Source organism: Paramisgurnus dabryanus, chromosome 13 (genome assembly GCF_030506205.2).
Source record: "Paramisgurnus dabryanus chromosome 13, PD_genome_1.1, whole genome shotgun sequence".
Classification (NCBI taxonomy): Eukaryota; Metazoa; Chordata; class Actinopteri; order Cypriniformes; family Cobitidae; genus Paramisgurnus; species Paramisgurnus dabryanus.
The window spans coordinates 12,553,856-12,580,285 of NC_133349.1; the positions used below are offsets into that span (position 1 = coordinate 12,553,856).

At 39.0% G+C, this 26,430-nt stretch overlaps 1 protein-coding gene across 2 annotated transcripts in view; it reads left to right on the forward strand.

Moving 5' to 3' along the window:
- The window catches only part of hivep3b (HIVEP zinc finger 3b), a 73,403-nt gene extending 53,174 nt beyond the window's left edge, over positions 1 to 20,229 (forward strand). For both annotated transcript variants that reach the window (XM_065298420.1, XM_065298421.2), the window contains exons 2-7: positions 6,754 to 11,325; positions 11,485 to 11,630; positions 13,554 to 13,729; positions 15,539 to 15,640; positions 18,007 to 18,599; positions 18,678 to 20,229. In XM_065298420.1, coding sequence (XP_065154492.1) covers positions 7,156 to 11,325; positions 11,485 to 11,630; positions 13,554 to 13,729; positions 15,539 to 15,640; positions 18,007 to 18,599; positions 18,678 to 19,373 — 5,883 coding nt within the window. In that variant the 5' untranslated portion in view covers positions 6,754 to 7,155 and the 3' untranslated portion in view covers positions 19,374 to 20,229. The remainder of the gene's footprint in view (positions 1 to 6,753; positions 11,326 to 11,484; positions 11,631 to 13,553; positions 13,730 to 15,538; positions 15,641 to 18,006; positions 18,600 to 18,677) is intronic.
- Positions 20,230 to 26,430: the final 6,201 nt, after the last annotated feature.

Genomic DNA, 26,430 nt, shown 5'->3' on the forward strand with positions numbered 1-26,430 from the left:
ATGATCGTCAGATATATCGCTAATAGAAGGCCTTCATAACCATAGTTTGCGATAGTTATTATTATTATTATTTTCATCATAGTTTCACATTAACATGTGCATTTTATGCTTTATCATCAAATTTGTGGCCTTTCTTTTTGCGAGAGAGTTTGTAATACATGCAGATTCCTTCTCGCACGCACGTGGACTCAATGAGCGCATCTTGGACTCTTGCTCGGACCTGAATGCGCGCGCAATGGATGACTTCTAGCACCTGAGCTTGTAATATGCATGGCTCTAACATTTCCTTGCACTAGAGAGGTTGTTAGGCGCGCAGAGGGTTAAAACCAGCGAGTTTTTGGTTCCCATTCCAGGACTCAACATTAAGGACTGCCCGGTGGCCTGGGGCAAGCGTAAGAGCTGTTTGGTTTGAGCCAGTAAAAAGTATTGTCACTTGCCCAATCGGGCTAGTGCATCACCCTCAGTCACTAAAATATATTTGCATAAATATATATTATTTAACATCTTGGAAGCAGACATTTACTTGGGTAAAACACGACGAAAGAAACAATGCAATATTTTGCATAGTTTGCTGTCAGTTAACAGGTAAAGCTTTTTTCGAACATGTCTGTTGTATATGTATAATTTTGAATTATTATTTTTAAATATGTGACAGACACTGAATTTTTTTTATACCGGGTCAGTATAAAAATTTTTTTGCATTGAGCCCTGCACTCCCTGGCACGCAGGGAATTTTAGAGAGCATGGACTAATGGCATCAGTTTTAAGAAGGTTGCGGTTATGACAGTGCTACCCTTAATTCTTTCTTGTCCACCAATCAAGTGACTTGTTATAAATAAGTAAAAACTGAACAAATATCCCCCCCCCCCCCCGATACTATTGTGTTTCGGCGATCTCACAGGCTGGCGATAGGACGATCTCAAAATGGGGCATACCGCCCAACACTACTACAGGATATTGTAAAGATTATCGTGCCAGAATGAGCGCTTCACATGACCTCACAAGGAAGCGGATTTAAACATTATAGAGATTATGACATTATTTTTAATGTTTACTTATAACGTTGTAGCAGGTTACTACACTCAGCTGGTGTGTTTAAAGACAATTTTACCTCAGCTCTTGTTTTTGATTAAACGTTAATTTTCAAAGATGCGTTATTTAGGCATACGTGTTTTTTCTCACTCCCACAAGCCGTTTCCCATCTCCATCCACCGGCCCCGATTTGCTTGCAAGCACAAGTGTAACATTTCATCTGATAACAGCACACATTACCTGATTAATCTAAGCCAAACATCGGTGTACCAATTAAGGTCTTACACCTGATTTTCTTTCTGATTCTCATTGGGGGAAAATTCACCAAATAGTCCTGTAACGTGAGCCCGGTTTAAGCCCGAATAAGATGCATGATTTATATGGCCAGTTTCATGGTTTTGTAGACCTAGCGTTTTAAATCAGATTAGTTTTAATAGTTTTAGAGCACTGTAAAAATTGCATTAAAGAATTCTCGCCCTAATGTTTTTTTTTCAGACCAGTATGTCTTTCTACCTTGTTGTATTTGATTTATTTTTCAATTCATCAAGCAAAGCAATTTGTGAGCTTGACAGCCTCAGTTCCATTTTATTATTTGACAAGAGTAACCAAGATTTTCTTAAGTTTACTTTTTATGTTCGACAGAAGAAAATCATACCGTATGCAATTTTTGGCTAAACTATGCCTTTAAAGTAATGTCTTTTTTTATTTATTTATTTTGCACAGCTACTTTTGGTACTTAAGTGTTCTTATCCCAAAGCCTTTACTTTTATTCGTTTGTCTAATCAGTGTTGTATTCATTGTTGCTTTTAGACCGAGTCTGAGTTGGAGTGAGTTGGAAAGATTGTTTTCATTCAGATTGAGAGACAACACTTTTTGTGGTTATTCACAAGTACAAACCTCACAGAGTCAATAGTCTGCAGGCATGAAGCAGGGTGTGGCGTGTGGACATCCAAGTGAGGCCCTTGTTTTCTGTGGTGTAATTTTATACTGTAACAGTTGACTAAGTATAAATAGTGTTAGCTGGCTGTTTTACATAAGTTTTAATAAGCAAATTATATTCATGTTGGCTATGATTAGCAGGACTGTGTTTATGTCTTTGCCATGCATGAATTTGGTGGCATACTGATGGTGTTACTGTAGGTGTTCTCGTGGCTCACTAGGCAGAGTATTGCAACACAAATATTATGGGTTAATCCCAACTCTCAAATTGCATTTACTTGCCAAAGTCAAATTTTACTCTCATTTGATGCCTAACAGGTGTTAATATTGTTAACTGCATGTACGGTAGTTTAGTAACTAGTGTATAAAACCAGATGATGTTTTCTATGTAGGACATGGATGGTAACTAATCAGCACGGTTCAGAGGGGTCGTGATATCTCTCCCCCCATGGTCTTCAATGAGCGTTGATGTTTTTGCCAGTAAAGGCGGGGTGGTAAGGCGTGCCTCTGACGCCTGCCGCGTGACAATCAGGAGGGGCTTGTTGGCGACGTGGGCTAGTGATACCGTCTCCTTGAATTTGCCTTTGAACATGTTGAGGTCTCAGCAAGGCGAAACAAGCGGTCACGAAATTCTACCACTGGTAGGCGGAGGTCAGTCTGTTTATCTACTTCCTCTTGCCGGCGTGCCACAACACTCCGAGAGGATGCTGAGGACAAATTTAGACCTCCAGCTCACCCTCCATCTGCCGTGGCTAGCTGTGGGCCTGTCTCCATGGGAACCGGAGCCAGGTTGCCAAGAGTGAGAGCTGGAACGAGAGGAAATGAGCATTTATCCATCATTCTGCTCAACTAATAAAAAACATTTGCACAATTTTAATGGACCTATCAGATTGCGTAATAAAGACAATTAATATTTTTTCATATACAGTACAATGGATTATTATGATCACTCGAGAGCCTGCACACTGCCATTTCTGTTGTCAATAATTATACAAGCATTAGACAAAAAAAGCACCTTGAATCAAGGTGGTCCACTTATTTACTACAGTCTCAACTAGCTGTCACATGGCCTCTTGAATCTGCCCTCAAAACCATTATTGTAATTCTGTAGAACCAAAGTTTTAGACCAACAGTGTCGACTCACCTGATAACTTCTAGAAAGAGCAATACGCATGAAGTGGGAAGATGTTTATCTCATTTTAGCAATGGTTTGACAGCTTTCAAATGTGTTATTTAATGTACTCAAAACACATCTGTTTTACCATCTTTTGATGTTTTGTAAAACTTTAAACATTCCTAGGGTAGGTATTTACATTTATGCATTTGGATATGCTATTATCTGGAACTTAGTGTTTTAAAGTTACATTATTTTATCAGTATGTGTGTTCACTCGGATTTGAAACAACAATCTTTATGTTTCTAATGCAATGCTTTACCAATTGAGCGACCGTAACAGTATTTCAATGACTTTGTGATTCATCATGATCCAGATCAGATTGCTTTTCCAGTAAATCTTGAAGATGAAGCCAAACCCAAATGACTCAACAGGGATAAGGATTTGAACAAACGTGTCCCACAACGAGTATGGGCTTTAATGGTTTGCTTAATTTCATTGTTGACACATTAAGTTAAGATGTTGAAAGAAATATTTGAAGGTGACTTCATCTTAAAAACTAAAAATAATGATCAAAAGTGTGAGAATATTAAAAATGGTCCTTAAAGTTGTTTGCTAGTATGCATGTGTTTGTCACTAAGATGACAGCTAATTTAGATTTCCATAGATCCGTATATATATTTGCATGTGTTTGTGTTTTCGTTCCAGTAGCTCAACTAATAGATCACTTCATGAGCAGGTCATGGGTTCAATCCCAGGAATGCATATACACTGATTAAATGAGTAGGCTACCTTGAATGCACTGCAAGTCGCTTTGGATTGAAGCATCTGCCAAGTGCACTAATGTAAATGTAATGTCGTTTTGTTTTCTATGTTTGAGCATGTCTGAAGACTTCCTTGCAGTCTTTCCTGTCTGTCTGGCTATAAATGACGTAGTCGTGGGTCTCCCAGTCCAGTGGATTGCACATAGACAGTCATGAATAATTCACAGCACTCTCCTCATTGGAAAGCACTCTCTTAATCAGCCTGTTTAAAAGCCACATCAATACAGCGTCAGAAATCATTAAGCTGCGTCATACTAAGCCTGGACACAGTGCATGCAGTGTGATACCAACATTATCTCCTGTCTAGAATTCTCTTTTCTCTCTTTCTGTTTGCTATTTTATGTCTGTTAGTATATAAATTCCACCAATCATGCAGTTTATTTGCAGTGTAATCCATACGCAGAAATTACCTGCAGATTAAATGCATTCATTGTAAATTTGCGGTTCAGTCCTTTCATCTAAAGAAGGTAAATGTATACTAATGTCATGAATAATGATGAAGGTCTTAGTGTTGTTATATTTTCGATAATTGCTTGCTGTTGATAAAAACAGCAGTCTGTAAGCAGCCTACCTCTGCTTGTGAAAGCTCATTAAATTGTTGCGCATCACTCAGCCTGCAGCAGCTGTTCGGTATGGCAAACTCAGTCAAGAATCTATCAAGTTATAAGTTTTTCTCTTCACCGTTTCCTTCGTGAACACCAAGTAACTTAAAGCTGGGTGCACACTGTACATTTTATTGCCAAGACTTTGTCATCATTAATATTCAAGAAAGACTGTCACAAGGCAAAATCGTCTGTCTTGTATTGCATAGCGTGGCATACTTGGCGATGTCAAATTAATTGCCTTTGTACATTTCCGACGCTCCGATGAATCACCTCGGATGTTCTGACAATGTATATGCATCTACTGAAGAACTAATAGGAGAATAGCAGTCGATGAAGTTTGTATGTAAAAGCGAGAATTGTTTAGTTAAAAATGTTGACGCTACTTTTTTTTAAGCATTCCCTTTATTTATAATTATGTTATCTGTTTTACCACAGGTTTGCTCTGAATTAGCAGTCCGTGATTTTTTTTCTGCTCTGACTCCAGACACTCCAGACTTTGTTTTTGTTTTTTTGTTTTGTTTTTTTATTTTATATATAAATAGTTTCCTGGAAAACATTGCCAGCAATAGCACAAGGGCATGCATTCATGCAGTGTCTTTTAATATCACATGTAAATCAGAATCTTAAAATGGTGACCATAACTGTCCAGACAGCACTTAAGTTAAGATACACATCACGGTAGGTTGCCTTGGCTTTTAACCAAAATCCTACTGTGGTCATATCATACAATCTGTCCACAAGCAGTCAAAAAGATGCAAAAATAAACAGCTTTAATCAGGCACCTGAAACACTGAATTATTCACAAAACTTACTGAAAAGACACGGAGAGCGTAAAAACCACAGAATGGTTTAAATAAACTATAGAAGCAGTTTGAGTAAATGTGTTGTCTTTTAACCAGTTCTTATGGCAGATATTTTTGTTTTTCCTAAAAATATGCCCCAACAAAAAAAAACTATGTAACCTCAAAATAATTGATCTTGAGCTTCAATGTTTTGCAATAAAATATCAATCAGAATGAATTTTCAGTGTACCATTTTTAAGTGAATTTGCCAGGGGTTTTAATACTTTTGCAATACTTCTGCTCTTTTTGTTGAATGTTTTTTTAAGACAGTTCTGTATTTTGCTAAAATGCTTAAAGTTAACCTGATATTTTCAGAAGACAACTTTTACCCGCAGTGTCTGTTTTGAGTACTTTAAAATTGCTTAAAGGAACAGTATGTATATCAATTAATCATTAAATGGCCCTGATATGTCACTAGACAATACGAAATCATGTTCATTTCAAATACTTATATCACTGACAGCAGTGGTCTGGCCAGGATATTGTCATTTAAAAAGTGGAATTGCAGCCCTCAACTGCTGTTTAAGTTGTCATTTTGTGTATTGGCCACCAGTTGTGTGATTGCAGTACCAGTTTTGGCCACAAGTTTTGTAATTGCAATACCAGTTTTGGCCAAAATCCTACACACTGTTCCTTTAAGGGTGGCATTTCTTTCTTTTAAAACTGAATACTGAAAATAATTTTTTACTTGTATGTATGTGCCTTGTGTTGTGTCTTGTAAGTCAGCTTCCAAGTTGTTGTTTTTTTTTGTTGCTGAAAACTATTTTATAAGGGCGAATGGGCATTGGTCTCCAACATGGTGCCCGCGGGCCAGGTTGCCCTGTGAGTTTCCCGGAAAAGCACATTCTATTAATAGTCTAAATTTTTAATATTTATTCATTACATATTTTTGTATTACAGTAGCTTGGCCTCTTTTATCTGTGTTAACATTTTAAAAAATTATAAAACATATCAAAAAGTAAAATTAAATAAAATCAAGTAAAACGAAAAAGTTTTGAGTAGACTGTACCCAAAAAGTAGCCCTCCAGATTGTTTATCCATTGTGGTAGCCCTTGCTCACAAAAACGTTGTATATTTAAAAAAAAAATGGTTTGCTAAATGAGGCAATTTCTCTTTGTTTATAGTTGAGATCATTTTGAACTCGCTAAATTTATACCAGCTTGTGTCACATTTCCATTCTCAGACGCGTTTTTACTATTATAGTTCAATTAAGAATGATTTGCTGACTGTTTCATAACATTGGGTTTAAAGAGCAAAAATGCAATTTAACAAAACAGTGTTTACTGTGTCTTTTGGAAATCTAAAACTTTCTGTGTAGACAGGTTGGTAGCTTAGCATGCTACATTTTCCCAACACTGATCATAATTACTTTCTTTATTGTGTATGTGTCTCTGCAGGACCAGTGAAGTTCTAAAATGTGACAAACTGAAGACGGGAGACAAATGGGACTGTTCACAGACATGGAAAGTTCATCAGAAGCATCTTAAGACATTTTGCCTTCAACCAAAAGAAGAGACAATGATGATTTTCACCAAGGCTGATTGTAAAATGGAGAGGAGACATTCTACACACAACTCCAGCTCACATATATGGCGGAAACACACTGACACTGTTTAATTATGTCTTTCTTTCGGTTAAGACATCTGGTGTCTGTAATTATGGCGTAATACAATTAGCCTCACCAAAAGTGACAATAAAGCATTTTTCCTATCAAAGGAATGTTGATGCAATGATGTTAATCCAATTGGTGCTCACAGAAGTATTCCCACTGCATCCGTGAAGCCTCCTCCTTACATTCTATGGAGGCGGAGGAAAGCCGGTCAGCTGATGAGGAGCGGTCCAGTGGTCAGCAGCAGTCTGTGGTAGGAGCGCAGCTACCTTCATTTCAGCAACAAGCTACCTCGCAAACTGTCCATGGATCACATGGCCGCCATCAACATAGGCAGCCAAAACGCTTTGAAATGCTCCAAAGGCAGAAGAAGCAGCAACAGTCACAGGCGAGTGGGTCATCGTGGCAGCTTTCAGATGTACCTGGTCCTTCAAAAGGCAGCTGTTCTGTCCCAGGAGATCCATCTCCTCAAATTCTTAATGTTCCACAAACTCAATCTCTGCCCAGTCTGGAAGTACAGGAAGGTACCCCATGTAGGCGAGAACGCAAACCCCAAAAGCCAGGAAAATATGTGTGCACGTACTGCGGCCGCCCTTGTGCAAAACCCAGTGTCCTCCAAAAACACATCCGATCACACACAGGAGAGAGACCTTATCCCTGTGTCCCATGCGGCTTCTCCTTCAAGACCAAAAGTAACCTGTATAAACATCGCAAATCCCATGCACATCGAATTAAAGCAGGCATGGCCTCAAGTCGTGAGGAGCCCAGTTTTAGCGGGCCTGAGGGAGGGACCTTGGGAGATGAGCAAGAAGGCACAGAAGGAGACAGTACAGGTTCAGAAGATGAGAGCGGTCAACACCAACCATCTACCTCACAGGGAAGGCCAACTCTGAAAAAAGGTTGCAAGGTAGAATTGTCATTCATAGAGGAAGGTCCCCCTACTGAGGATTCCCAGGCAGTCAAGCAAAGGCTTGCAATGAGGCTAAGTGAGAGAAAGCGATCTCCCAGGACATCTTCAGATGAAACTCGATCCTCATTGGGTCCTGGCAGTAAGGGCAGCACAGAATCTGGCTATTTTTCTCGGTCTGGAAGTGCAGAGCTGTCACAAGTTAGCCCACCAAATGCTAGTGCTAAAACCTATGCTGAGATAATTTTAGGAAAGTATGGAAGACTAGGACAACAGCAGAGAATTTCTCAGCAGCAACTGCAATTATCGTCAGGTCAACATGAAAAATCAATCCCTTTCACTGTTCCCAAGACACAAGTCATTGAGCATATAACAAAGTTAATTACTATAAATGAAGCTGTAGTAGATACAAGTGAAATTGATAGTGTCAAACCAAGACGTTCCTCACTTTCTAGAAGAAGTAGCATTGAGTCTGTTAAAATATCTTCACCAAAAGAACATTTTGTTTTTGAATCAAAAGGGGACATCCCAAGCTCTTGTGGTTCTGGTGCTCAACGTATTTCTGGTAGCTTGGCAAGTAAATTGTCAGGTTCATATTTGGTTGAAACAGAGACTAGTCAAAGTTCCAGTGCTGCTCTTTATAGAAGTCAGTCAATGCCATCCTCTGGTGACACTTCAAATATTGCTTCACACAGCTTTCGTCTCAGTCATTCTTTTGATGAGCAGCAGGCAGTAGCAGCTGAAATGAGGATTGGGTCACACCAACGAATGTTACGCCGACAACCTGCTATTGAGGTGCCAGTTGGAACAGAACTTAATTTAGAGGATACAGGCTCTTCTTCCAGATTGAAGGAATCAGATTTTGGAAAGAAGCAGGAAAAAGAACTACACCTATATGAGTGTGAAATGTGTGGGACTCATTTACAAAAGCAGGAAGCTTATGCAGCACATAGACTTGTATGTATGAGTAAGCATCCACTGGGTCCTCAGAGTGATGAAGGCAGTTCCTTTGAGAATCAGCCACAAATTATGAGCTACAAATTCAAAGCCATGGCCATGGCTGTGCGCAAGAGGAAAAAAAAGGAGGAGAGCCTTGAGGAAGATCCTCCCAGTCCAGGTCCGACAGCTGTGTCTTTCAGCAGCCAGCCTTCATCAATGATGTGCAGTATTGAAAACCAGGGCACATCTTGTGCCTTTTCACAAGGTGAGCTAGAACGGAGGAGTTCTTGGAAGGAGATTTCTGTTATCCAACATACTAGATCTTTTGAAAAACAGGAAAGCATCTCTATGGCATATCAGGATGCAGAACTGGAACACAAGCAATCACATGAGCCAAAACCAGCCACTGCATCCAGGTTAATACGTCAGCCCAATATTCAAGTGCCAGAAATCCTGGTTACAGAGGAGCCAGATACTGAAATGATCTCGCATACAGCGAGCACACACACCTCCAAAGAGCCAGAGAGAGTGGAAGAATTCCAATGGCCTCAGCGCAGCCAAAGTCTGGCTCAGCTTCCTGCAGAGAAACTACCACCAAAGAAAAAGCGTCTCCGTTTGGCTGAGGCAACTCAGTCATCAGGTGAATCTAGCTTTGAGTCGGTTTCTCTGCCACACAGCCCAAGCCAAGAGAGTAGCATTTCCCATGCATCTAGTCGTTCTGCATCCTTTGAGGAAACAGCAAGACCTGACTCTGAGATGCACACTGGTACCTGGAGCTCACAAGGGTCTCACATGCTTACTGTTCCACAAAGTCATCACCAACAACATCATTCTCATAAGGAAATGCGTCGCTCAGCCTCTGAACAGGCATCTACAAGTCCTACACATCCTGCTCATGCAGAAGAAACAAGAAGTAAATCTTTTGACTATGGATTTCTCTCTGGAGAACGTTCTTCTTCTACTTGGAAGGAAAGAAGGAAATGCCTCTTGGTGAAGCATGCAACCCTTGGTGAACCTGATCAGGAGGAGCCATCTGCTAATTTTAAACCTGGTGTTTCAGCTGTGTGTCAGTCCTATCTTGTTCATCCTCCCGTCACAGAGTATAGAATCAGAGACAGGACCTTTAGGCTTAGCTCAGAGCATATAGGGAAAACAATGCCGTTAATCCAGTCCCCTCCTTCCCTCCCATCAACAGCTTTTCCCCTGCCACAAGCAAGCCCAAATATTTGTTCCCCAAGTCACTACCCCAAATTTCTCCCGGTCACTACAGCCATATCAGGGGTACTTTCCAATCAGATGTTTCAACAAGACTTCATTCACAGTGAACCACCTCAGCTGCATCGAAGACCCCCTGAGTATGTAGAACGTCTGGGCCTTTCCCTTCAACCACTCCCCACTTCATTTCCCATACAATCAAGTGATGTCCCTCAGGCTGTTTGCTTTTCCATGCCAGGTGGTTTAGCCATTCAGGTCCCATCAGGGCCTCTTTTCAAGGAGTCTAGAGTCTCATCACCTTCATCCTTGCAAAGTCCTAGTCATTCTCAACAACAGATACTCATTCCCCACACTCCACGTCCCATTATTGCTCCATGTTTTGAACAGCTTGCCCCAGTGGTGTCTCTGGTAGTCCCTGTGCGTTTACAGACTCACATTCCTACCTATGCTAGTGCCATGTATACAACCATCTCACAAATTTTAGCCACAACACAAGATCCAGTCTGCTGCACAGCCATGGTCATTATGGGTAAGCTGGAAGAAGACAAGCTTCAAAGATCTTACCTTAGGCTGCCCTCCCCAAACCCCAAGAGCTATATTCCCTTACCACTGCCTCTTGAGTATGGAGCAGGAACTTCATCTGATGACAGCTGTGGGCAGCTTGGTGCTGGAGGAAGCAAGCGAATGCTGTCACCTGCAGGCAGTCTAGAACTAAGTCTAGAGGCACAGCGACATCAAAAACGGGTGAAAGAGGAAGAGGAAAAAGAAGAGGATGACAAGGAAGATGAAGATAACGATAACAAATGTGATGAGAAATCTCAGGAGAGGAATCAGGGAAAAAATAAGCAGAGGCTGACAGTGGAGACTTTGGGGAGAGAAAAGGATGCGAGAGAAGTAACAGAAACAATAAGCAAACCGGACATAACAGAGCACAAAACTGAACGCTTGGAGGAGGAAAGGAAAGGAATAGGACACAAGTGTGTTTCAAGAGTAACAAGTCCAAAGGGAGCCATGGACCCTTCATATCCCACTCTGCATACTAGTACATCCGTCAGCTGGTGCTACCTAAACTATACCAAGCCCAACCCATCAACACACAGGGATTCAGCTTCTGTTTATTCCTCATGGAGCATCAGCATGCATAACCCCAATCTACCTGGCTTATCCACCAAAACCTTACTGTCACTGCTGCACTCCAAGCAAAAACATAGTGCTGAGACATACACCATGGCAACAGCTCCAACACCAAACACTGACAAACTGGAACCTTCTGGCATCAAGAAGAACAGTGAGTCAGAGGTAAACATCAATGTAATTTGCCATTTTTAACACATAATCTCATAATTTCTGTTATTTCACTATAAAGTGACTTGATGTCTGGAAGTTGAAGATTTCGAATTTGTGTGTAGATGTAGATACTACAGTGTTGGTGAATTAACTTGTGTGTATGGAGTGTAGGTACATGCCTCCCCACCCCGAACACCCGTCAAAGTAAAAGAGGAACCACCAGATGAACAAAGAGAAAAAGACAAAAAGACGGCTGATGACGTGCCCACAACATCGACACAGAGTAAAGCAGCACGTATTTGCATTTTTGAAGGCGGGTGAGTTATCTCTTATCCACATAGATCACATTTTTCCAGTATTTGCCGTGTGCATTAACATTAAAGATTATAGTTTTGTCACTGACAAAGATGGTGGTACATTGGACCCTATGAACCATTAGGGACTTCATTTGTGCTTGATTTAGACTTCATAGTTCACGTAAGGGCATACATGCGAGTAAAGTTTTTAGATGTGCTGAAAACTTTTGCAGCTGTGCTTATTAGTGTTGTGCCAGCTATTTGTACATAAAAACAAGGTTTTTACCGAAAGTCGGCACATTTGCTACTTTTAATTGTAGTGCATGATTCAATTACCATTTTTGGTCATATAGAAAAACAGAACACAGCGGAGGGATGGACAGACAATAAATTGGAGAGTTTGAGAAGGTGACCTGTACACATCAAAGGCTTTGGATTCATTAGTAGAGTCTCTTGCATTCTTCTGCTTATGTGGAGCTTTCATTGTGTTTGAGAGCTAAAACTGCAGCAGCAACTCACCACAGCCCTCATTTTTATTCTTGCTTTCTTTGTCTCTCGCTGCCTTTATTGCGCTCATACAGTTCTGCCTCGCACGCCCACACGCTCCCTAATCACATCAGTCTTTACGCTTTCTCTCTTTCTCTGTCTCTCTCACACACTCCATTTTGTCTCCTAAACTTCTCGCATCCATCAACACCTTTTGTGTTTCACCTCTCTCACATCCCGCAACTGTTTTTCCAGCTTACTCTCTTTTTATTAGCTGGAGATAATATGCCTGTAAAAGAAAACCAAATGTTCTTCACCATTCATGCATAGTCTCCACACATCACGTTTTTTTTGTAATCTGGTCCCTGTTCGATGGCACCTTTCTTGAATAGTCGACTGGTGCGTTTAGAGGCTTTTTGTTGTAATTCTGGTTTCATTTAATAGCGTTTTAAACTAACACTGTGCCATGCTATATTGAGCATACTGGATTTTTACCTAGAAGCAGATTTTAGCAAGACATTTCGCAAACACCCCACCCCATCCATTTTTACACTTTTCATGAAATCTCACATACAACATTTCAAAATGTATGTGCTGTCTACCCAGGCACATCTCATTCTGCTGCTATCAGGCTTAGCTGCCATATAAAGCAGATGAGGATTCATAACCTAGCAGTCAATAATGCAATTATACATTAATTTGTTCTCTCCAACTGCAGGACTCGCAGTACTATCTGCTGAAAAGCCTGCAAGATTACATATATATCAGTTTTGCAAAATTCTCAAGCTCTTTCATAGTTTTACATATTGCAAAATGTTACATAACATACAAGGATGTATATCATTGACCTTTTTTTATTTTACATATGCGGTCTCGATAGGAACACTGTAGTTCACCCAACAACTGTTCTGCCATGATCGTTTCATTTCAAACCCATATGCTGATATTTTTTTAAGATTTGGCATTAACTTCTAATAAGAATCCTGGCTGTCGTGCTGTCAAGAGGTGCTTAACCATTCCTCAGAGATCTGCTGTGTGTTAAAAATAGCAGCATATGAGTTTGGAACAACACGTGACAGAATTTTTGGAAAACTCTTCACTTATTTGGAAAACTTGATTTATTGTGATCCAGTGACTTCACTTGTTGGCGTGAAGTAAAGTTTTAGTTATTCCCCTTTAGACATGTTTGTTGTAGAATAGATGTCAACTAAAAATACACAGGGTGTTGTGTAAAGCAGAAACAAAAACAGTTTTTATGTCCAGTTATGGGTCATAGTAGGTGTTCCTAACCATTAAAATGGAAAGGTGGGCCATCCAGCCCTGTTCTTTGGGGGATTTTTTGTAAATGCAAATCGATCAGCGGTGATGTAATAACATTTATTACACGTCTAGGAATAAGAAGGAAATGTATAATGATTTGTTTTATTAACCTCCTAATCTGTTTCTATCTCTGTGCAGTTATAAATCAAATGAGGACTATGTGTATGTTCGGGGTAGAGGAAGAGGGAAATATGTTTGTGGGGAGTGTGGAATTCGATGCAAGAAGCCCAGCATGCTTAAAAAGCACATTCGTACTCATACAGACGTCCGTCCCTATGTATGTAAGCACTGCAACTTTGCCTTCAAAACCAAAGGTAGGCATTCATCTTTAACTTTGGCTTGCTTTAGCTCCTCTATGTCTCTTGAAGAACTCTTAAAGGGACAGTTCACCCAAAAATTTGAATTCTGTTATTTTTCTCACCCTGATGTTATTTTAAACCCATACTTCTTGTTGAAAACAAATGGGATAATAACCACACAGTTGATGGTACCTAATGGGAAAAATATTATGGAAGTCAGTGCGTTCTGTGTGGTTACCATTATTTATCAAAATATGAAGAGTTTGATTCTAAAACGCAATAAATCCATTTTGACTAATTTGGGTAAAAATGTGTTTTCTATACCAAGAAAGTGACAAGATGAAAACCACTATTTTCTGTATCAAACTTTTACATAGCATTTTTAGGTTATAATAACTAAAAAAAAATATCCATAATTTGATTTATAAAAATGTATTATAAAACTGATTAGTTTTTCCGCAAAATGCAATAAGTCCATGAAAAGTTTTTTTTCTGTTGAATCAATATATAAATGTGCATTCATATTTCCCATGTTATATTCATTTAGGTGACTAGTGGTTTACACCGATTTAAAAAATAAACATTTATGGCATTAATCAAAACACTTACTTTGTCATATTAAGAACACTGTCATTGCTGCGGTTATACTTGTGACGTTGTCGCTGAACTTTTTTGACAGTGATCAGCTGTAAAATGTTTTGGACCTGCTTGATTTTCGTTGACTTTGCGTAAAATAATGGAAAGTTTTACGTAAGATCCCCTGGGGTCAATATGTTAGCATGACAGACGCTTGATGCTGTCGTGTGAGAACAAGCAACAGCCGGCATTTTTCCTTCGCCGAGTGCCTCTCACGTAAATTATTAGATTTGATGGCTTACGTTTCTTCCCCGCCACAGAAAACCACCACAGGTTTATCAATGCCATCAAAGTATGATTTTGTTTTTGTTTGTTTGTTGATCACGAAGTACCAAGTAGATGAGGAAAACTAGGATTCCGTGTGTATCCAACGCGCCACCATTGTTGTTTACAAAGCATGAAATCGTGCACTGTGATTGGTTAAGCAGATTTATTGCATTCTGCAAAGAATGAGGACTGGCGTTTGTCATAGTTTGGAAAAAAGGGAGAAAAGATGACAGAATAACACGGCAGATATCGGATTTTGCGTAAAATGAAGATTTGACTTTTTAATACTGACCTGATACAATACTGATTTTGGCGGTAAAGGGCGATTTATAGTCGTGCGTAGGTCCTACGGCGTAGCCACGGCGGCGTAGGTTCCGCGTCGGTTTTCATTTATACTTGTGCGTCGCCGTCCGCGTCGACGTGCAAACACACGCGAAACCGCTGGTTGGCAGTAATCACGCGTGTAACCACAGTAGCAGCAGAAGTCGTCACAGAAGAAGAAGCTAAGCAAGTTAACCCACAAACGAAGAAGAAATAGCAACTTGTTGTGTATAATTTGAGAAGACCAGAAATGATGGAAGTAAATAAACAGCGACTTAGAGCCGACGCGCTGTTGGAAATTTTGTGAGGTGCGCGTCAGGCTACGCAGAGCTACGCACAGGCTACGGATAGCTTACGCTACGGCGTAGGACCTACGCACGACTATAAATCGCCCTTAACTCTTTTTTTTTTAAATGCCGTTTATTGTGTTTTGGAAGCAAACTCTTCATATCTTCCTTTGTGTTAAACAGAACACATAAACTCATACAGGTTTAGAACAACATAATGACAGAATAAACATTTTTGGGTGATCTATTCAGTAAATCTTAAATAGCTGCCACCTCATTGTATATTTTCTGTCAAAACCCTGTTTTCTCAAAGGGAACCTTACCAAACACATGAAGTCCAAGGCTCATGGTAAGAAATGTCTGGAGATGGGCGTGTCCGAGTCATCTGTGGATGAGTTGGAGACTGACGAAGCAGGTAGGATTGCCAGATTTGTATTGATTATCAGGTTGGTGTTTATTTCGCGTACGAATTACAATATGTATTAGAAATAGGGCTGCACGATAAATCGCATGTGATTGTCACGCGCATCTCGTCAGTAATGCCGGTTCCTTGATTAGCATTAAATCGCCATCAGCTGCTTTCAAATGGAGCGGCATTAACTGCACAGACGAGATGCGCGTGATATCGCATGCGATTTTTCGTGCAGCCCTAATTAGAAATGTAACCGTAATGGTGACCTAGATAGCAACAATGCTGCTCGTCCAGTAGAGTACTTGCAACAAGGGCATGGATTACATGGGGGACATGTCCTGCCCACTTTTTATAAAAAGTAAATTCGTCCCCCGCACTTTTTTAGTGCGTTGTTTTCACGACATATTGAGGTTTTAATTTAGAGCTGGGAAAAAAATTGCCTGCGATTCTCATGCGTGTCTTATCAGTAAAGCCGGTTCGGTGATTAGTAGTAAATTGCCGTCACCTGCTTTCAGATGGAGTGGCATTTGCTACACAGAACTGTATTTCACCAAGAAGCTAAGCAAAATCACGTTCATATTCGAAGACGATCATCGACGATTATGAGCGCGATTTTGCCTAGCTTTCGATGAAATACGGCTCTGTGTAGTAAATTCCGCTTACAGGGGTTAACTGAAAAAAACAGGTAAAACACTAGACATTTCGTTCCCCCCACTTTTAAAATAATGGCTATGCCCCTGATTTGCAATGACATGGTCATGCATCCGAGTACAAGAGATTGTACATAAATGTGTAGTTTAAATACACCAAAGCCCTATTCGGACGGGATTAGTTTTACGGAGGTAGATGGAGCAGTGTAACTTTATCACAGTAATATTGATGGTCAATTCGCACCGGATTTGAAATCTCAGTAAAACATTCCGAAGTAGGAGGGAAAACTCGTTTACACAGCGCAGACCACTCCCATCGCCATCACATGCAAAACTCGTAATTGTGTTTAATTGCGGTTTTGGGAGAACGTGAGTTTCAGAAACTGTTCCGTGCCCAGATGTGCTTTTGACCTTTTTTATTCTAAAGGTCTGTGTCGTGGTCCACCGCCTAACGCAAGTGAATGTGTTAGGCGCTTGCAAATTAAAAAAAATATTTAGATAAATATTTACAGCTGGTCTATTCACACAGGATTACTATTACCTTAGAGAATTTCTCCAGACCCTTTACAGAAGCTAAAAGTCGACATAATCTTTACTGACATGGAGCATTCGGACGTGACTAAAATCACTGAGAAGCTCTGATAAAAATTGCTTTACCCCACCTCCCTATGTAAAACTAATCCCGTCCAAATAGTATTTAAAGGTGCAGTGTGTAAATTTTAGCGGCATCTAGTTGTGATGTTGTGAATTGCAACCAACGGCTCAGTCCACTGCTCACCGCTCGCTTTTGAAACACAGAGAAGCTATCACCTGACAAACATTTCATCTAGGAAACAACTTAAAGTTTGTCCATTAAGGGCTTCTGTAGAAACATGTAGGCACAAAATGGCGACTTCCATGTAAGGGGACCCTCGTGTATGTAGATAAAAACGTCTCATTCTAAAGTAATAAACACATTATGAAAGGTCTTTAGACACCCCTGATAATATAGTTTTGTATATTATTTAGCATTTCTGTCAAGAGATCCTTCTAAAAATTACACACTGCACCTTTAAGTAAAATTCATAATGTAATGTGAACTGTATGGACCACATAATCATATTTCAATAGCTTGTGGTACAGGGCATAATATGTTTACTTGAATGGCTTTTCCTTTGGACATCTTGTTCTGTGCAGATATTTTTGAAAGTCTTTTGTGTTTTCATTCAAAAGCACTGCAAGATAGACATCATTTTTGTACTAGACTTGAAATCTGAAAGAAGCCAATGAAAATAGTTTGCCATAAAGAGAAACAAGACTGACCTTCAGTTTCGTACATTGACTGTGTTTATATAAAGCCAGAAATGAAAATTGCCCATCTCCCTCCCTCTTCTCTCTCTCTCTCTCTCTCTCTTGCTGTCTCACTGACAAACACACACCCACTCACTCTCTCTCTCTCTCTCTCTCTCTCTCACTTTGGTACCTCTATTTCTTAACATTTGTCTTCCTCTGTGCATTTATGAACTTCGAGGACACATCCCATTCAATTACATTTCATTCACTAAATTTTAAATGTAGCTTTTGAATGAAGCACAACTCAATTAAAAACCGAACACTTTCTACCTAAATGCTATAAATATCATTTTTGAGGAACATTTATGATACTGTATAGGTAATTTTCGGATTCAGATTTGCCTTCTTTGTTATATTATCAACGCCATATCAATTTCTCTTCAACAGGGGGCAGCGAGGACCACGTGTGCGAGTCAGAAGATCCAGACGATCACCAGTTCTCTGATATTGACGATTCTGAAGCAGATGATGACGATGAAGATGAAGACGATGACCCATCCTCGGCCTGTTCCACTGACACGCGACAATCCACGGGAGACTTATCCGAAAGTGGCCAAGGGTCAGAACCCTCTGACCCCAAAGCAAAAGAGGAATACTCTTCACCCCACAGACCATGGCCTGGCATTCGAGCTGCGTCTCCAGGAAGGAAGAAAGCATCGTTCTCCCGCAAAGGATGGGAGGTGTCTCCCAGGACCTTTTCTCCTAGCAGTGAGGGCTCACCTCTCAGAAGTTTATCTCCGAGGCTTGATTTGTCCTCTCCTAGTCGTCATCTCTCTCCCTCTCCAGAAAGGGGACCATCACCCATCAGGCACCTGTCTCCACTTAGGCCTCTCTCTCCTCTAAGGCCTGTTTCTCCTGCTCGGTTTAGGAGCGCCAGAGCTCTGTCCTCTCCTTCGCCCCTTAAGCCCCAGCATCGACCACACAGCTCACCCGCAGGACTCCACTGGGAGCCGACCGCACCATCTATTGAGAGTCAACGGGTAGGTGATGCGCCATACATAATGATTCAAATGTACAGTCACTTTAAATAAATGTCCATATGCTGTCTCCCCCTACAGGGTAAACCAGTTCTTCATGAGCGTATGCCCCTAGATCCTCTCCTGCTTTCCCCAATCCTACGCTTCCCTCCAAGCGAGAATCCTGTAACACCTCGGACAGTGGACCGCATGTTTAGCCACCTTCCCTTACACTCCCAAGATCAAGCCCGCATGCCCTATTACATGATTCCGATAGGGGGCATACAAATGGTGCAGCTCAGACCCAGATCTCGCCCTAAACTGGAACGACAGTCATCTTCCACCCCATCACCCACCTCTCCCAAAGAAGACTCCCCGTTTTCGCCGGTGAGGAGAGATTTCCCATGGATCTCGATTCCAGATATAACTCCGCAAAGAACTCTGGACAGCAGGGCGCAAAGCCGAGATGACGGAGATAGCCGGTCTGACCTGTCTTGTCCTAGCACAAGCTCAACAGTACCCAAACCTTCCCCTCTACAGGAGGCTGCAGAGGAGCAACAAACTGCAAAGGTCAGAAAGCAATACGCTACTAAGACTCCAGAAAAATCCAGAAGTGCTGCTTCGGACGGCGATAAAAAGATCTCGCAGAGCGAAGGAGCGAGTTCGTCGCAAGAAACTAGATGGCTGCATGAGATGGAAAAGCCTCTCAGGGGACGTGACTCTACTTCAGACGGATGTTTAGGACAGCAATCCGGCACGGCTACTCCGAGCCAGGAAGGGGATCCAGACAGCACTTAAAATCCTCTGTGCACAATGACGAATTGCTTTTTACTGCTAATACTACTATTGTTTTTCGTTTTGTAATGCGCTTATTTTTTATATACAAATTTTCAATACTATTGGTAACTTGGTAAATGTTTGTTCTGCAATATACAAGATTGTAATATGATGCACTTTTCTTGGTAAACAAAAAATATTTCTGTAAATCAATTATATCTGTCCCTCCTGTATCTTAATATATCTGTTTGAATATATGTATATGTACAAAAAACACTTAAGTATGGCTATGAATACGTTTCTAAATGACCAAGATTTACAAGTAATTCCCAAATTTTGTCTCTTGTCCAGTATTGCGCAAGTTATAGTGCTGTGTGCCTTTTTCAGTCCAGATTTACTGCTTGAAGTGTCAACTAAGATAAAAGGCTGTGAATTTGTTTTTTATTAATGCGTTTTTTGTGTTTCAATTGAACCAGGAGGTGTTTTTACTTTACTTTTCTTTGAACAGCAGGGTAAACGAGACGAGAAGACAAAGAGATGAAGGCTTTACGAAAAGCCTCGCAGGAGAGTTGCACTGAAGTCATATTTTTTTATAATACAAGTAGATAAATTGTCTCTGTACAGATAGAAAGTCTATGGTCCATATTTATTGTTATGTGAAAATATGAAAATTTATTTACTTTGGTTCTCAAAGGGATTTCTATATTGTTCGTTTTTATTCTTTACAATTTATGTTAAGTTGCTTTATTTGTTAAGACTTGAAATGAAAAAAACTGGACAGGTTTTCAGTGAAGTCAATAGCCAAGTTCTGGACGGATCAAATGCCCTTCAAATTTGTCACGGAAATTCGAATGTCTGATCCAATAAAGGTACACCACAAATAACTAAAATTGCTTATAATTGATGTCTTCTATCTTTTGACCAGCAGGTGGTGCAGTTGATTCATTCATTCATCTCTCTTTATCCTTCTTTCATTCATGTTTTCTAACCTGAGCAGGACTTCTATAGGCTTGTGAAGGTGCATTCATTGCCAGATCAAAACCAATTTCATGCGAATTTGGAGAAAATTATAACAACTTAAGCATTAATTTTCTGGGCTTCCACAAGAATAAAAAAATCTAAATTTAAAAATTTGTTCTTGCAATTTGGCAGAACATCTATTCATGTTCTCAATTCAGTCTATACAAGGCAATTTCATGACTTTTACTCTTCTACTCAAACTCAGTGATGTAACGTTTATGTTGTATTTTAACAGCTTAATCCGCGTTTAATTTTACAACTGTGTGAGACCATGACGGACCCATGTTGCACAGACCTTGAATCATCTTTCGAAACACATTTCAACAAAAGCTTCTGAAAGGATTTAGGTACAAGATATGTATGAACAAATGCGTTTTAAAGACAATATGTAAAATGTTTCATGTCAAATCAATTAGGATTCTTTCATACACCCTGTCTTACATAAGATCACCAGTCTCAATAAATTATTTCTGCTGTTGACTTGTAAAGGTTTACAGATAAAACAAAATGTACTAGATGGAGATGGGAAATATGAAGGTTACTTCATATTTTTCATTCGTATACAGTTAAAGGAATTTTAAATAAAGGGGCACAATTAATTTAGCCCTCCAAAAAGCCATACAGTGGCCCTAAAAGATCACCGGAGCTTAAGATTTGTTGTGACTTCAGATACAACAGATTGTGATCCAATGAAAAACTTTTTTTTATTTTTTTATTTAAAAATTTCTACTTTTGGGGCCACTGTATGTGTACTTTAAAAACCATCAATTAGCTAGTCTCTTGTCTGTTACTCTGTACATATTTTCACTGATCTAATGTTCATACAAAATGTTTTTATAAATGTTTGAAATGTACCTTAAAATAAAATTTTGGTGCCAATTATGAATGTTTCTATAGACAAGTAATTACTTACTGTAAATGAAGTTTGCATGAAACAAACAGGAGATGTTCTGGATGTTCCTTCTAGCAGCCAGATGGCCAGTCATGAACAGATGGGTTTCTCAAATGAGGACTGTAAAGACCCTTGAGATCTCTTGAGCTAAGTTTTAGGATTCCAACCAGACAGATTTTTTTTGTGAACTCTTTAGTCATTATTATGACTCAAACTATAGTTTCAGATAGCGCAATCAGTAATGCACGTTGTTCCATAACTAAAATTCAAATTCAATGCACCAACCCTTTTGCTTTATCACCACCATAGTGTTTTCTCTGGAATACAGTCTGGTCTAAATATTAACTGTATATTTCAGTGATGCCCTGCAATTTTTTTCTATGTTTACGGTCTGTGTTTTGGCAGCAGTCTTACATGCCCTGATACAACCCTGGATGAAGATATAAAGTCTGCAACCATAAAGCTGTAGAGGTCTTGAGTTTTAGAAGGTTTGATAATGAATGTGAATAAGATGTGAAAGTGATCTTTCGTATCTAAAGGAGGGACAGGAAGTAAAAGGTAATGTTTTACCTAAAATGAAATTTTCATACTAAAGTATACTTTCAGGCCTACATGTGGTTCAAAATGAATAAGACTTTTAAAAATTCTTTAAAAATGTATTTTTATGAGAAGCTCTATTAAAATGTAGTCTTTATGTCTTGTTTGCTGTTTCAAGCCTTATGCTGCATTAAGCAACATCTTGGATCAGACCAAAATCAGTCCATTTTGTGAATGAATCGTTATGCTGCTTCACCCAAAAATGAAAATTCTGTCAGCATTTACTCACTCATATGTTGCTACAAACCAGTATATATTTCTTTATTCTGATGACCACAAAGGAAGATATTTTGAAGGAATGTTTGTAACCAAACTGTTCAGTTCAAACATCCCCATTCACGTCCATAGTATTCTTTATTCCTACTATGGAAGTGAATGGTGCTCATGACTGATTTGGTTACAGATATATTTTAAAATATCTTCCTTCGTGTTCATCAGAACAAAGAAATGTATACCAGTTTGTAACAACATAAAGGTGAGAAAATAATGACAGAATTTTGTTAATTTTCCACCTCTCAATAATAACACACAGATGGGTGGATTCTGTGACAAAGCATTTAGTTTTTAACACATTCTTTCTAAGAGTGTAAAGTTAAAGGAACAGTATGTAAGAAATGTATATCAATTAATCATAAAATGGCCCTGATATGCCACTAGACATTAAGAAATCATTTTCATTTCAAATACTTATATCACTCACAACAGTGGTCTGGCCAGGATATTGTCATTTAAAAAGTGGAGTTGCAGCCCTCAACTGATGTTGATGTTGTCATTTTGTGTATTGGCCACAGCTGTGTGATTGCAGTACCAGTTTTAGCCAAAAACAAACAATATCGAATCAGAAAGCGAGATGATGGAAGACGGAAGCAGTCATGGCGTAGCACAAAGTGAAGTTGATGCAAAGTGAACTTGTACATACCATGATAAAAAACAGGTGAAGTGATGGAAACAGCGGTGTGCACCACTTCACCCAAACTCTTTTTTTCCTTGAATTTTTTGTGAAAATCTTTCCAAACACTGTCATTGAAATATTTTGCATATCTTTCTGTCATGCTTATTCTGAAGTTTCGCGAGATTTTGTGAGATTTCCTGTGTTCACAGTCAAGACTCTGGTTAAAAATCTGTTTGTGTGTGGTGTGCTGTCTTTGACACATCATGGCACAGCACACACAATAGGTGCAAAACGATTAAATCTATGATTTTTTATCCTCATGTTTGTGGTCTATCACATTTTGAAAATCTTATAAGATGTAAAAAATCTTTTGGTGTGTATGCAGCATAAAGTCTCATCTCTCTCACATATAAACTATGTGCTACATTCTACAAAGAATCTGAATCTGATCTTGTTTGGTATCAAATGAAATGTCTCACTGCAAGTGATTACAATAGTATCATTCATATGACAACATAATTCAATGTTAAAGTTTAACAATACATTAAGCCAACTTTACTTTTGATAGACACCACCCATCCAAGACATAATCCAATCACCCACTATATGCAAATTAAGGACAACCCTGAGTTTACAACGACCAATTAGTACCAAATTCATATATGCTTTGTTCTCTCTGGATATTTAAGGAAAGTTTGTATATGGTTCAGGTGGATTTTTTATTTTTATACATTTTTATTTTGCTTTAAGGAATCTATAGCCAGATCTTCATCCCAGGTATGCAATGTTTTTTCGTTTGATTGTTTCATATTTGAATTGGATTACACTTGGATTCTGAATTAAGATTTTCCTACCTGTTTACATTTGTATTCATTTTAATTTGCTCTGTATTATTGACTCTACTAAGTTACTATAAAGTATTACGAAATATCCTTTTTCACAATAACTCTACGACCGGCATATAACTTTATGCTAACTAACATGTCTAGCAATTGCATTACTATAATTGGGCTATCAGGTGATAAGTCAGGACCTCTGATCATTATCTCTACTATAAGATATTATATTGTTATAGTGTCACATGATTTACTATATCAGGTTGGGCAGCGCCAACTTCAACCTAGTTCAACCTAGCTGGTTATAGTTTTAGTTTTATATTAAGTTGTCTATAGGTAATTGGCTGGGGTTGCATGGGTACTTTTTAACCAAAAGCACGCTAGCATGGGGCGTTATTGTTAAACTGATTCAACCATTTCCTCTGGTTACATGGATAGACAAATTTTTAACCCTAACCAAGTTGTATGTAATCGTGATTACTATGTGGGCTACATGGTGATAAGCCAGGACCTCTGGTCATCGTCTCTACTTTAATTAAATTGATTGTATAGTATATGATTCACTATACCAGACTAGATGGCGCTAGTTTGAACCTCTGATCATCTTATAGGCCTTGCACCGATGGCGGCTCGTGACTGCTTATCCAAGGGACGCAATTTAAAGTATGTGTTCAGAGTGCCATGTGTGTTGCTTGTGTTTTCAAAAGATGTGTTTGTTGCGTCATGTGAACCATGTGCATCACGTGTTTTGTCAAAATAAGTGCATGCTGCACATGGTAAAAACTGTTTATGATTAGAGAGACGCTCACGTTCACAAAATACACGCAAGCAAGACACTCCCTTAACAGTAAACTCTGATTTCGCATGAGATTATGCGAGTATCTTGCAAACAAGAGCATCTCTTTTATCATAAACCCTTTAGACACGTTTGCAGCAGGCACCTATTTTGACAAAACACGTGATGCACATAGGATCACTCTACGCGCAGAACACATATTTTGAAATGATGAACCACACACATGACGGGCTACATACATGTTGTGATAAACTTCGCATAGAGCGCCGTCGAAAAAAGAAGTCACCGACCGCCACTGCTTTCACTAAGTTGTATATAAATGATTACAATGGCCACTGGCCAGTGTTGCCAAATCTCTGGTGTGGTCGTGTTTGTATTTCAGAACCACCCACAATGATATGGCATTGGTAATCGAATTAATGAGTTCAGTATAAACATGAGCTAAACAGAATGATTCGACAATTATACAATTTTTACAAGCAATAAGATTTTATCTTTTGGAGTCAAATAAAACAACCTAAATTACGTAATGTTAAAACTTCCTTAGTGAAACCAGGGAACGCATACTGCTAAAAAAATTCATACCTTTGCAATCAAAGTCATTTTGGCTAAAAGATACCACCAATTGCATAAATTTAAATAATCATAAAAAAAGCATTACAGAAGTTGAGGATGGTCTGTGTAGGACTGAACTAAATGCACATCAATAGGTCGCAGGGCAGTGATAGATTGTAATTAAAGAAAAACAAATGTATTATGAAGGTCGGGAGTGAGACATCCTAAAGCTTTCAAGTGTTATTACAACTCCCTTTAAAGTACCAATCTGAGCATACAGGCACATAATGCGCTTCTGTGAGGGAGTAATTGAAGTCTTCGGCTTAATATGCTTGTTCTTTTATTAGAATCAATTGTTTATTAGCATTGTGTCTAAAATGTGCAGTCTTCCTCCCCAGTCTATGGACGAATCACGGTTGTTTTTATATTCAGTACATTATTGCTTTTGTTTGTGTGGTATTGCTTAAGTCTTTTAATCAAACATAGCCTTTCATAACCGTGGAAGCCACTGGTTTAATATTACATGCACTCTAAAAAAAATGCTGGGTTATTTTCAACAGCGTTGGGTCAAAAAGGGACAAACCGTTGGGTTAAAGTAAAAATTTTTAGATTTGACCCAACAATGGGTTTAAACAAACCAGCACAGATAAATTCAGACATTTTTATCCAAGTGCTGGGTTGAAAATAACCCAGCATTTTTATAGGATATATATTTTGGGTTTATTTACCCATAGTTGGGTCAAATATGGGCAAACCCAACAGTTGGGTTGATTCAACACACAGTTGGGTAACAATAACCCTGCATAGGATTATTTATAACCCAAGCACTGGGTTTTCCATATTTGACCCAACTGGGTGATTCTCACGAAACCATTGAAACACCACGGCACTAATGATTTTAGCTATAAAATGTGTAATATAGTAATATTAAAAAGCATCAGAATTAACACAATACTGTGTTCTACCTTGCACAATGTGTGATTTCAACATAAGAATTTATAATTTGTCAATTTTATCTCATTTTCTGCTGAAATTCTCATTACCGCAATGTGTCCGGCTGTGTTTGAACATGCGTTATGTTGTAATTTAATCAAATGAACACAAAAATATTTAGAAAAAAAATAAATGGATGTTTTGCTAGACTACTTTAGATGACAGAAAAAATATTTACTGAATATTCATGTATAATAATAATAATGAAGAAAAATTAGGAAAATGATGTGTCCATGCCTGTTCTCATCCTCCGCAACACTTTTTGAGAACAGTTTAAGCACACATACAGAATTGTAATAAAGTTTGATTTTGAGTGACCAAGCACATGGACCAGTTACTTCAAGATGGCTACCAGGTAAGATCATTTTTTTTACAGTTAATTTGAAATATTGTCTTGTCAGAATGCTTACACGACATTTTGATTATCATTACCGCATCAGATGCTTATTAAATGTTAATTTAATTAATAGAAGCATAATACTTTGATTTTAAATGCA